The 12,809-nt window shown below is 55.7% G+C and overlaps 1 protein-coding gene across 2 annotated transcripts in view; it reads right to left on the bottom strand.

The window, feature by feature from the left end:
* SCARA5 (scavenger receptor class A, member 5) overlaps window positions 1–8,633 on the bottom strand; it is a 109,728-nt gene extending 101,095 nt beyond the window's left edge. Inside the window, exon 1 of one of the 2 annotated variants that reach the window (XM_008575873.1) lies at window positions 8,522–8,633. In XM_008575873.1, coding sequence (XP_008574095.1) covers window positions 8,522–8,633 — 112 coding nt within the window. Of the gene's footprint in view, window positions 1–6,023; window positions 6,136–8,521 lie in introns of those variants that run through there. The other variant, XM_008575874.1, reaches the window with a different exon arrangement.
* Window positions 8,634–12,809: the final 4,176 nt, after the last annotated feature.

Raw genomic sequence — 12,809 nt, 5'->3', positions numbered from 1 at the left:
AGGTATTTTGTTAGAAGCAACAGAAATGGACTGATACAGGGGCTTTGTCCCATGGCTCCTGCTACCCCTCGTCAAACACAGCCAGCACAGAGCAGCTGTAGGCCCCGTGGAAACACCTTGTTGAAAGATGAAGGTGAAGAAGTGAAAGAATGAATGAATGAATGAATGAATGAGTGATCAAGGGTACGAGTGAGAGCAAGGCCTTCGGGTGGAGAAGTGGGTCGTACAATGACGAATACCCACTCCCACTTCAGCAAGCCTCTGCTCAGGGAGCCTCCTGAAGTCCATCTGCCCACCCAGGGCCCTGCCCTCACCATGGATCTCCTCCAAGTCTCACCCACTCCAGAGTGTACCGAGCTGGCAGGACAGGCAGGTGACATCCCCCCAGGCCATCCTCCCTTCTCACTCCTGGAGTAATGCCATGTACAGATGGCACAGCTCAGGGGCTAGAGGTTTGGGCGGAGGCAGAGGGTGGGGCTTCTCTGCATGGGAAGAGCCCCTGCTGGATCTGGGCTCCTCCACCTCTTTCCTGACACCTCCACGAGACCCCAGCCTCCATGAGGGACAATGAAATGCAAACCTCAGGAAGACCCCTGGGGGCAAAGTGCCTCTGAGCAGAGTGGGAGAAGGATAGGCTGTCACACCCCCACAGAACTAGGAGCCCCAGGGAACCAGGATATTTCTCACAGATTCTAGTATTTGGGAAATAGGTCTAAAAGAACTTGCTTGATGTCATTGAGTATCTAAGCTTCATGAGAAGCCCACTAACCAAAACTCAGCTTTCCCGAGCAGAAGGTAAGGACCAGCCTCAGAACACGCCCCAGGCCTGGGGTCCCTGAGAGGTGGTGTGGGTGCCACATTCCCCCACTCCACCAGGTTTTGCAGGGGACTCTCCAAAGGGCAGGGAGAGAAGGAAGTGTGGATGGAGGGCCACTGCGTGCGAGGTGCTTTACACAGGTTATAGTACTTACACTCCCACAGCACATGTGAGGTTGGTGACGTTATTAAAGATGAGGACACTGGGGAGTAGATTGTGGGGCTCTGATGGAAACAGATGCCCACTCAGATTCAGAAACTTCATGGGGCTTAGAAAAGGGGATGTATGCAAAGGCCTGCCAGGGTGTGAACACCCACAAGGATGGGAGCAAGCGTCCCTGGGCTGTAACCACCTTTGGGCCCAAATGGTCAGGGGTGGGGAGCACTTACTACAACCTGGGAGGAGAAAGCCCATGTGCAAGGGCAGCTTGCCAGGAGCTGTGACCTCTGGTGGAGGGACACGACCAGCCGAGGTGACCCCATAGGGCAGGGGCTGGGGATAAGTGCTCCCTCCACCCGTCTCCTGCTGGGCTCCAGCGAGGCAGAGGGAAGAATGGCTGCAGGTGGGAATAGAGGGGCGACCAGCAGCCCCCTGCACCCAGCTTGAGGTCACATGCCCAAGGTCACACAGCTGCAAGCGTGTGGTCCAGGGAGCCGAGCCCTGGCGACTGCAGTCCAGGCTCCGTCTCTGGAGGGACAGCCCATGTGGCCAGAGAGACCGGGAGCCCACCTGGCCACCAGCTGTCCCACAGCCAGGCTTCTCCAACAATGCTGTGCTTGCTGCTTCCAGGGACAGCCCCGGATGTGCCATAGCTCTGAATGACTGGTCACCCCTACCCTTCCCCTGCTGCAGTGCCTGATCTCCAACCTGTAAAGGGCAGTGACCCTCCCTGAAAACCCACTCCCATCCTGGGTAGCCACCCAGCAGCCCTCGGCCTTGCCAAATGCACCAGAAAGATCTGGTGGGCGGGAAGGTAGCTGTGGGGGTTCCCCTAGGAATGTAATTTAATTTTTTATGGGAAAGGCACACAGGATGGAGAGGGGGAGCCCGGGCCCTCGCCAAGCGAGCAGCCCGGCTACAGGCGGCCTGGAGCATGTGTAACTCATTACCTCCATGACCTTCCCATTTGCGGCCACAGATGACGCCACAGTGGGGCTGAGTCGGGGCGAGCACGACTGCAATATTTTTCTGACACTCACACTTCTCTCTGGCCCTCGGAAAGCGCTGCAGAGGAGGCGGCCAGCACCACCCACTCCCGGGCCTCGCCTCCTGCCTCCTGGCGCCAGAGCGGAGAGGCCGCAGCTGCACGACCACAAAATAGAGGCTGCGGGCAGGCGGGGAGGGGTGCGGGCTGCTGCTCAGAGGGAGGTGTGAGTGAGCATCACCGTTAGAGACGGTGACATCCCGGGACTGGCCCTTCCAAGCAGTTCCAGCCCCACAGGCGGACCCTTCTGCCGGGTGAGGAGGACGGTCCCCACCCTGCCCTGTGGCCCTCCCATCCACAGCATCCCCAGAGGATGCTGGTGACTGAGATACAGGGAAGAGGCAGGTTCCTCAGAGGTGGCCCAGCCAAGGGGTCCAGAGCTGGGGACGTCCTGCAGGCACCATGCAGCAGGGGGTGTGGGGGCCTTGGAGGAGATGGGATGTGACACACTGGAGCTGGCAGTCCCTCCCCTCCCCTTCTCACCTGGTAAGTGAAAGAGGAAAGAAATAAAGGCCAGGGTGGAGGGGAGGGGGTGGGGGAGAGGAGGTGTTTCGGTCTGTTTTCTTAGAGTACCTGAAACTAGTAATTTATAGAGAAAAGAAATTTCTCTCTCACGGTTTTGGAGGCTGGGAAATCTAAGGTCAAGGCGGCGCATCTGGTGAGGGCCTTCTTCCTGGTGGGGAGTCTCTGCAGGGTCCCGAGGTGGCACAGGGCATCACATGGACGAGGTCTGGGCGTCCTCATGTGCCTCCTCCTCTCCTTACTCTCATGACAATGTGTTCATCCATTAACCTGTTCACCCGTGAATGGACTAATCCAGCCACAAGGGCAGGGCCCTCGTGATCCAATCGCCTCTTAAAGACCCCACCTTTCAAATACCATAATGGGAATAAAGCTTCACCTTGAGCTTTGGAGGGGACAACCATTCAGACCACAGCAGGAGGGGAGGGGAGAAGGAAAGAGAAAAGGCAGCGAGTCACTCTTCTGGGGAAGGGTCCCCCACAGTGAGCCCTGCCCAAGCCTGCAGTGGGGGGCTGCACCCCGGGGACCTTCTGTCTTGCTTTTCCTGCCCAAGCTCTGGTTGTGCAGGGAATGTCCCTCCCTCTCTGCAGTGTCCGCCCGAGCCTTTAATACAGGAATGCGCAGCACTTCAGCCTCCCAGGAGCCTGTCCACACTGCCCCGGTCCCTGATGGGTGGGCAGGGAAGGTGGCATGGGCGCTCCTGCTGGCTGGAGGAGCTACAGGGCCGAGCCACATGCCTGCGGCGCTGCAGCAGGCGTAAGGCGGAGTCTGTATTTTCATCCCACCTGGCTCCTCCTCTATTTGGGGTTCTGAATCCAGAGGTGAGGGGAGTCGGCACCATCAGCCCATGCCTCCGCATCTCCTTCCCGGGCAGGAACCCTCACCTACCAACTCCACAAAGGTTCCTGAGCACCTGCCACGTAAAAGGCCCCGAGATAATTCAGAGATGAGCCAAACACCTCCCGCCCTCGAGGATCTGACCTCCTGGTGAGGATGGAGACCACACTACCCAGCAGACGGCCGGGCTCGCCCCAGCCCCGCAGGAACACAGACAGAGGGGCACTCTGAGGCCCAGGACAAGGACACGCCTCCGGGGCAGAGCGATGGAGCTGGGGAGTGGGGTGCTGACAGGTGGAGAAGGTGGGGCCACCCCAGGAGGAGGACACGAAGGCACAGACGGGGCAGGGGAATAAGACAGAGGCTGGAACCTGCACAAGGCAGACAGTGACCTCTAACCTGCATCAAAGTCTGAGTCACACCTTAGTATGTGGCTGCGCTTTGTGACTTTGCTTCCCTGATCCCAGCATCCCCCAGCCAGCCTGGAGTGAGAGGAGGTGCCGTCCCCTCTGCCTCCCTCTGGCCCTCCACTCAAGGAGGAAATCCAGCAAGGGACTCGGGCTGCTCCCAGGCCTGACACTTCACCTCACCGTCTAATTCACTAAAGGGTGCCTGGTGCGGGGCTCCCCCACCTCCTTATCTTCCTTCAATTATGCACTCAATCATTAGTTCATTCATTCATTCAACAAATGCTTGCTGAGCACCTACTACGTGCCGCATTTGGGAGACATCATTGAACAAAACAGAGATGCCTGCCCTTGTCCAGGCTATGTTCTTGCTGAGGGGAACAGACAGCGAACAATAAACACGCTACGTGAGAGAATTACACAGCGAGTGGGAAAGGAACAGGACTGTGGAAGAAAGGAAAAGAGGAGCGGGGAAGAGATGCGGGCCTCCTGGGCCACACCATCAGGGCCTGGGTTTGGCACAGGACAGTGTCATATCCCAACTTGGAGATTTTATAATCTGGGGTTCAGAAAAAAGGAGAGTAAAAATGAGGTGAAGGGAAGAGGGTGTGATGGTCCCAGTGACACCGCTTACCCTGTGGCCCCCTGGCACCCCGGGATGGCCTTAATGTCTCTTCCAATGACCCCGCCCGTGCTGTACCCCAATGCTTGTTTTTGTTTTGCCAAGCCAGGCCTCTTTTCTGACGTCCCGGTGAGGACAGAGCTGGGTCCATGATACGGAAGTCACCTTCACCTTTGCTGACGAGCTGACAGGCAGCGCCGAGTGGGGCAGCACCCCTGGCCTTTCTCTCCCCCAGTGCGGGGACCTAACAGAAACGCCCGTCCAGCTCAGTGTAACTCAGCTGGGAGAGCCTTTCCCCACCTTTCCTCTTCTAAAATCCTTTTCAGTCCTGGAGGCCTTTTCCCAAAAGCCGCCTCCCTGCTGACTTCACTATTCACACCTGTTTTGTCCTATTTTATATTTGGGGGGACTGTTCCATGCCAGCCCCTTCTACTGGAATCATAAGCTTCTGGAGGGCAAGGACCGGTCTAATTTCTCTTTGGAGCCTGCCTGGCACCTCACCCATACCTTGACTCACTGTAGGTCTTCAAAATATATTTGTTGGCTGGAATCTGGGGGAAGAGCTGTCACAGTGGACAGTTCACCAGGGCGCAGTGAGCAGGTGTACCGGTCAGAAGCCCAAACCTTGTCTCCTCTGCCTGCTGAGACTGTCCCCGCTCCCTGCCTCCCTGAGCTGCCTGCTTCCTTCCTGCACTCAGCACCCGCGGGAGGAGAGACCGTGTGGGAGTAAGAGGGGGAGTCACTTCTCTCGCATCATTTCAAGAAGCAGTTGGCAGAAAGGAGCAAAACAAAATAAGCTGCTGGAGAAAACGCGTGAATGAAGGCTCTAGCTGGCCGGCAGTCTCCGCAAGGCTCTACTGTAAGCTTCAAGCTTCTCCTCTCTGAAGAGGGGACGATGCTTTACTCTCCTACATGTGCTGCAATAAGGAATGTGTTCGTTCGTGTGGGGAGCACTTATTAAGCACCTACGAAGTGCCCGGTTCAGTGCTGGGTGCACGGGAACCAGGCTGCTGGAAACGAACTTCAGGCCCCTTTACGGGAAGCTGCATTAGCTGAATCTCCAGAGTTTTAGCAAATAACCAGGCCCCTAGACCCCGTGCCTTCTGGGTCACTGGGTCGGGGACCCTTCCTGTGGCATGACTGGGGACCTCACACCAGGAAGAGGTGAGCACCTTGGGGAAGTATGCTGCCCCTCACAAATGCTTCAGGAAGTGGATCAAAGGCTCCTCTCCTCCCCCAGGAGGGTCTGGGTGGAGGGTTCAGACACCCTTGCCCAACCCCAGCCTCTGTCTCAGAGGCAAAAGGACTGTCCTGGGAGTCAGGAGACTTGGTGCTGGGAGCCCCCTGTGACTGATGAGCTGTGTGATCCTTAATGCTTTACTTGGCCACAATGAGCCCATCTGTGAAATGGGCACTCCCACTGCTGTTTGCACAGGTTTGTTGAGATGAATGAAGGAGAAAACACATGGAAAAGACCTTTCAAAGAAAGAAGTTCGACATATGCAGTTTTAGCCAGGGAGGTCACCAGCACCTGATGGCAATGCCAAGGTTGGGTGGCGGGCAGGCTACCCCCAGGGCAGATGTTGCGCCCAAGACTGAGCCAGAAGCACTCACCGTCCTCACACAGGTTCAGCTTGGACAGGCTCCTGCCATCGAAGGGCTCCTCAAAGAGGGAGCCGGAGTCCCGGTCGCTCACGGTGTGCAGGTACACGGCTTTGTTCTCCATTGCGTCCTGCAGCAGCAAGAGGAGAGGGGCAGGGGGAGGGAGGCGGAGGGTCAACGATAGGTGGAAACGGAAATGGATGGAGAGAACAAGGGCCTGCCTCCGTGACCCTGAGCCCCAGCACTGGACCCTCCTCATCACCAGGAGCCAGGTGCAGCCACCAGGTCCTCAGGACCCTGATCCCTCCACCCCCCCACCCCCATGCTCAGTGCTTGGGAAGACCGAGACCCTTTGGACCTTCATGATTGCGGGATCTGATAGGTGGGGCTGGAGCCCTGAGCTGGGGGCCTGGAGAGGCCTATCCTGCTGACCCAAAGGGTGACCAGGCAGCAGTTTCTGAGCCCTCTGGAGCCCTGGGCAGGGCCACACATCTGGATGGTCTTCTGAGCCTGACTCACTAGGTCTCTGGGTCTACCCCACAGTGTTCCAGGAATGGGTCCATTGACCCAGGGAAGTCCTTAGCTACCTGAATTGAAGCAGCCCTGTTTGCACAATAGTGTGTAACACCACCGTCCCGTTTTGTGGTCTATACACGTGCAATGTGTGTGGGAATGATGGGTGGACGGAGAGGGCTGTACTCGAGATCTTGCAGATTGTTCAGTGAGACAAGGACTACAGGACTCTGGCTGGAAGGGATTGTGGGGATTTTGTATTTCTTTTCACTTGTGGATTTTCTGGGTTTTCTGTGATGCGTTTGCATCCTTTGTGTAATGAAAAGAATTTTTTTTTTTTTAAGATGACTGGTAAGGGGATATTAACCCTTGACTTGGTGTTGTCAGCACCACGCTCTCTGAAGTGAGCCAACCAGCCATCCCTATATAGGATCCAAACCAGTGGCCTTGGTGTTATCAGCACTGCACTCTACCGAGTGAGCCATGGGCCGACCCCAAAAGAATCAATTGTTAAGCCAAACTAAAAACTATTGACATAAAAGTCTGGATATTCTTTTTTTCACCTATATGCTCAGTGATTTTNCCTTTTCAGTCCTGGAGGCCTTTTCCCAAAAGCCGCCTCCCTGCTGACTTCACTATTCACACCTGTTTTGTCCTATTTTATATTTGGGGGGACTGTTCCATGCCAGCCCCTTCTACTGGAATCATAAGCTTCTGGAGGGCAAGGACCGGTCTAATTTCTCTTTGGAGCCTGCCTGGCACCTCACCCATACCTTGACTCACTGTAGGTCTTCAAAATATATTTGTTGGCTGGAATCTGGGGGAAGAGCTGTCACAGTGGACAGTTCACCAGGGCGCAGTGAGCAGGTGTACCGGTCAGAAGCCCAAACCTTGTCTCCTCTGCCTGCTGAGACTGTCCCCGCTCCCTGCCTCCCTGAGCTGCCTGCTTCCTTCCTGCACTCAGCACCCGCGGGAGGAGAGACCGTGTGGGAGTAAGAGGGGGAGTCACTTCTCTCGCATCATTTCAAGAAGCAGTTGGCAGAAAGGAGCAAAACAAAATAAGCTGCTGGAGAAAACGCGTGAATGAAGGCTCTAGCTGGCCGGCAGTCTCCGCAAGGCTCTACTGTAAGCTCGCATCATTTCAAGAAGCAGTTGGCAGAAAGGAGCAAAACAAAATAAGCTGCTGGAGAAAACACATGAATGAAGGTTCTAGCTGGCCGGCAGTCTCCGCAAGGCTCTACTGTAAGCCTCAAGCTTCTCCTCTCTGAAGAGGGGACGATGCTTTACTCTCCTACATGTGCTGCAATAAGGAATGTGTTCGTTCGTGTGGGGAGCACTTATTAAGCACCTACGAAGTGCCCGGTTCAGTGCTGGGTGCACGGGAACCAGGCTGCTGGAAACGAACTTCAGGCCCCTTTACGGGAAGCTGCATTAGCTGAATCTCCAGAGTTTTAGCAAATAACCAGGCCCCTAGACCCCGTGCCTTCTGGGTCACTGGGTCGGGGACCCTTCCTGTGGCATGACTGGGGACCTCACACCAGGAAGAGGTGAGCACCTTGGGGAAGTATGCTGCCCCTCACAAATGCTTCAGGAAGTGGATCAAAGGCTCCTCTCCTCCCCCAGGAGGGTCTGGGTGGAGGGTTCAGACACCCTTGCCCAACCCCAGCCTCTGTCTCAGAGGCAAAAGGACTGTCCTGGGAGTCAGGAGACTTGGTGCTGGGAGCCCCCTGTGACTGATGAGCTGTGTGATCCTTAATGCTTTACTTGGCCACAATGAGCCCATCTGTGAAATGGGCACTCCCACTGCTGTTTGCACAGGTTTGTTGAGATGAATGAAGGAGAAAACACATGGAAAAGACCTTTCAAAGAAAGAAGTTCGACATATGCAGTTTTAGCCAGGGAGGTCACCAGCACCTGATGGCAATGCCAAGGTTGGGTGGCGGGCAGGCTACCCCCAGGGCAGATGTTGCGCCCAAGACTGAGCCAGAAGCACTCACCGTCCTCACACAGGTTCAGCTTGGACAGGCTCCTGCCATCGAAGGGCTCCTCAAAGAGGGAGCCGGAGTCCCGGTCGCTCACGGTGTGCAGGTACACGGCTTTGTTCTCCATTGCGTCCTGCAGCAGCAAGAGGAGAGGGGCAGGGGGAGGGAGGCGGAGGGTCAACGATAGGTGGAAACGGAAATGGATGGAGAGAACAAGGGCCTGCCTCCGTGACCCTGAGCCCCAGCACTGGACCCTCCTCATCACCAGGAGCCAGGTGCAGCCACCAGGTCCTCAGGACCCTGATCCCTCCACCCCCCCACCCCCATGCTCAGTGCTTGGGAAGACCGAGACCCTTTGGACCTTCATGATTGCGGGATCTGATAGGTGGGGCTGGAGCCCTGAGCTGGGGGCCTGGAGAGGCCTATCCTGCTGACCCAAAGGGTGACCAGGCAGCAGTTTCTGAGCCCTCTGGAGCCCTGGGCAGGGCCACACATCTGGATGGTCTTCTGAGCCTGACTCACTAGGTCTCTGGGTCTACCCCACAGTGTTCCAGGAATGGGTCCATTGACCCAGGGAAGTCCTTAGCTACCTGAATTGAAGCAGCCCTGTTTGCACAATAGTGTGTAACACCACCGTCCCGTTTTGTGGTCTATACACGTGCAATGTGTGTGGGAATGATGGGTGGACGGAGAGGGCTGTACTCGAGATCTTGCAGATTGTTCAGTGAGACAAGGACTACAGGACTCTGGCTGGAAGGGATTGTGGGGATTTTGTATTTCTTTTCACTTGTGGATTTTCTGGGTTTTCTGTGATGCGTTTGCATCCTTTGTGTAATGAAAAGAATTTTTTTTTTTTAAGATGACTGGTAAGGGGATCTTAACCCTTGACTTGGTGTTGTCAGCACCACGCTCTCTGAAGTGAGCCAACCAGCCATCCCTATATAGGATCCAAACCAGTGGCCTTGGTGTTATCAGCACTCTTGGTGTTGTCAGCACCACGCTCTCTGAAGTGAGCTAACCAGCCATCCCTATATAGGATCCAAACCAGTGGCCTTGGTGTTATCAGCACTGCACTCTACCGAGTGAGCCATGGGCCGACCCCAAAAGAATCAATTGTTAAGCCAAACTAAAAACTATTGACATAAAAGTCTGGATATTCTTTTTTTCACCTATATGCTCAGTGATTTTACAAATTATTCTCCAACTGACCTTTTTTTTTTTTTGGTGGCATCTGGCCAGTACAGAGATGGGACCCTGGACCTTGGTGTTGCCAGCCACATGCTCTAACCAGCCAAGCTGCCTGGAGAGCCACACAAATGACTCTCTAGTTTCAACTCGGTTCTAGCCATCAGTCTATCTTGACCTTAATTTCTGATGTTCTTTAGCTATCTGAATGTTTAATTTAAAAATCCATTAAAAAAAAATGAATTCTTTAGAAGATAAAAGCCCCCCTAGGAGCATGGGTCCCAGGTCCTGTATGGAGCAAACTCAACCCAGAAGCTCAGAGGAGACAAGCAGGGGTCCAGGGCCTGGGAGGAGATGACACAGTATCTGGTGGGTGGCGGTGGGGTGACAACACTGCTGATCGAAGGAATGAGTCGGTTCCTCTTCCCAGGTGGCATGGCCAGGAGGCGATGTCACTGCTTCATAAATAGGGGTAACGAAGGACGGAGGCTCTGCCAAGCAGAGCACATCGTGAATCTCATTTTCATGACTTGAACTTGGTCTCCAGAGACCTCTGGCTTTAGGGCTGGGAAGAGGCTAGAACCGACCAGTTGCTGGACAACTGTCCTTCCTCCCAATGACCCTGCAATGACCCAGGAAGGATGGGGGCTTCTGCTGTTACCTCTGAAAGTAATGAGACCCCACACCCCCACACGTGGGTGCACGCACATGCATGCACACGCATGCACTCACGCACGCACTCACGCACGCACATGATCATGGTGCTCCCAGTCTCTGCAGGCCTTTCTTCCAGCTGTGAGAGGGACAGAAGAGGGAGGTGTCTACAGCTACACCAGGATCTCTCTTTCCTGCCTCAGGCACCTCCCGCCCCAGCTTCTCTGCGCTGGCTGTGGTGGTGTCCAGTTTACTAGTCTCTTAGTGCTGGCTCCCTGTCCAAGTCCTCCACCCAGTGAGGGCCTCTAGGTGGGGCACTGGGCGGCTCCGTCAGTGCACAGCTCTGGGGCAGCACCCCTCCCCTGGCCTCACTCCCAAGGAGCTGTGTGGCAGGAGGCCAGCGCCTCTCTCTCTTTCTGCCACAGGCCACAGCTCTGCTGCCTGGAGGTCACACAGAGCCAGAGCTGGAGGGGGGTTTCCCTGCTCAGTGGAGGTGCAGGCCCCATCATCATTCCCACCTTCCTCCTCCTGGGCTCAGCTCCTGGGCCGAGCTGGAATGTGCGGCTTGTTATTTGGAATGCATCTGCAGGGTGGCCCCTCCCACCTCCCCTCCTCTCAGCTGGCCTGAGCAGGAGCCGGGGGAGCCTGTTGGGGAGAGGGGCTGGTGAGCGGGCCAGATGTGAGTGTGGAAATGCTCAGGCAGGCGGCTTTGCTAATGTTTGCTACTTGCAAAGGAAACCTGAGCACATTCTGTCTGCCCAGGTGTTATTTGGGGTTGTTTTTCTTTCTTGAGAAATGGGGGCAGGTCTTTGGACCCTCAGACCATGGGTCTTTTCACCTTTGGGCCAAGTCTATGCACACTCGCCACAGAACACAAACGTGTGCACCCAGGGTCTCCCTGCGAGCTCCTCCCGGGAGCACTAGGACGGGGTGGGCAGATGGTGTCATCATTCCATCATTCTCAATTTAAAGATAAGCCAAGCAAGGCCAAAGAGGCAAGAGCCAACCACCCGGGGGCACTGGCTCAGCCACAGGGTTGCTCCATCCAGGAAGCACGTGTCAGCCGCTTTCAGTCACCACCTTCAGGGTCCCAGACCAGGCAGTGAAGAAGGTCACACCTCTGAGGACTAGCACAGCAGATGGAGACCCTGGGGCTGAGGAGAGGCTCTGAAAGGAGGGGACAGGGCCAGGAGGCGTGGGCAGGGACTGGAAGTCACCGTGTCCTGGGAATCAAGCCCAAGGAGCCTGGACTTCAGCATTTCAAGTCAAAGAACAGGGCCGTCCTCTAAGCAGGGAGGGTACACCCTCCTGACCTCTTAGGGGTGTTGTCATTCACTCTCCGGCACTTTCACCCAAGGCACTTAGAAGGGCAGTTTAGAGCCATGAATCTACTTCCAGCTTCTGCACTTTAGAGCCGAAAATGCCCTCAGCCATGTAACTGTCCCCCGCACCCCCCCCCAGGGAGGCTCCCTGCAGGAATGTGGGGAGGGGGGAACTCAGAGGACAAGGGCTCCAATCCTGGCTCCCCTTCTTATATATTATGTAGGGAACTTGGCCCAACCGGCCAACCCCACTCAGCCTCAGGTGCAGCCCCTCTAACATGGGAAGGTCAGTATCTGCCAGCCCGTCGGGGTGGCTGTGAGCCTCACTCAAGACAACACACTTGTGAGGGCTTTACAAACAAGGTCACACAGGAGCTGGTGGCAGTGATGAAAACCCACACCTCCAGCCTCTTCTGACCCTGCCACACAGCCAGGTGGGGGTTGGGGGATCTCTGGGTTCCTCGGGCCTCCCTCCTATCTAGCAAGCCCCAGAAACAAGGATGTTGGGAGTTCCCTTTGCAAAAGGCAACCATGAGTGCAATCCAGGACTGAACTCTGGACCTTGGCTCTCCAAGTCCCTCTCCGGGCATCAGGGGGACTCTATCAGTTCTTCCTGCTGGGGAGCTCCCAAGACAGTTTCTCTGGGTTCCAGCAGCTAACTCTGCATGGCTCACAGCTCTTCTTTGGATTGTCCAGTCTTAAGCTCATCACAACCAAGTAAAAATCATCACGATCCACTGTGTCCCTCTCTAGAGAGAGAATCACTAAGTAGGTTTTAATTGCTCCCTCTAACGGTGCTAACCTACACCATAACACACAGCTGGAGAGGTGCAGAGGTTTTGTAAACGACCTCTCCCTCACAAGTCCCAGCACCGGGCACATGCACACATGCTGCACCTGTACAAGGGCTGTCACCTGTACCACCTGCTGCCTGAGTGAGCTCCTGAGCAGTGACATAAGCCAGGCAAGAGCTGCCCTCTGGCACCCACAGCAGATGCCGCAGGCTCAGGCCACGGGGCTATCCCACCTGGAGCAGGCACCTCCAGGCTCTCCATCCTGGAGACTCCATCCCGCTCATCCCAGTCTCTTCCGGCTGCCTTTGGGACGCCATGCCCAGGAAGGTGCTAGGACAGAGTTAGTAC

This window comes from Galeopterus variegatus, unplaced genomic scaffold (assembly GCF_000696425.1).
Source record: "Galeopterus variegatus unplaced genomic scaffold, G_variegatus-3.0.2 Scaffold1249, whole genome shotgun sequence".
In the NCBI taxonomy this organism is placed as follows: Eukaryota; Metazoa; Chordata; class Mammalia; order Dermoptera; family Cynocephalidae; genus Galeopterus; species Galeopterus variegatus.
Note: the sequence above shows the minus strand (reverse complement) of the source record. Positions and strands in the feature narration are given on the sequence as shown.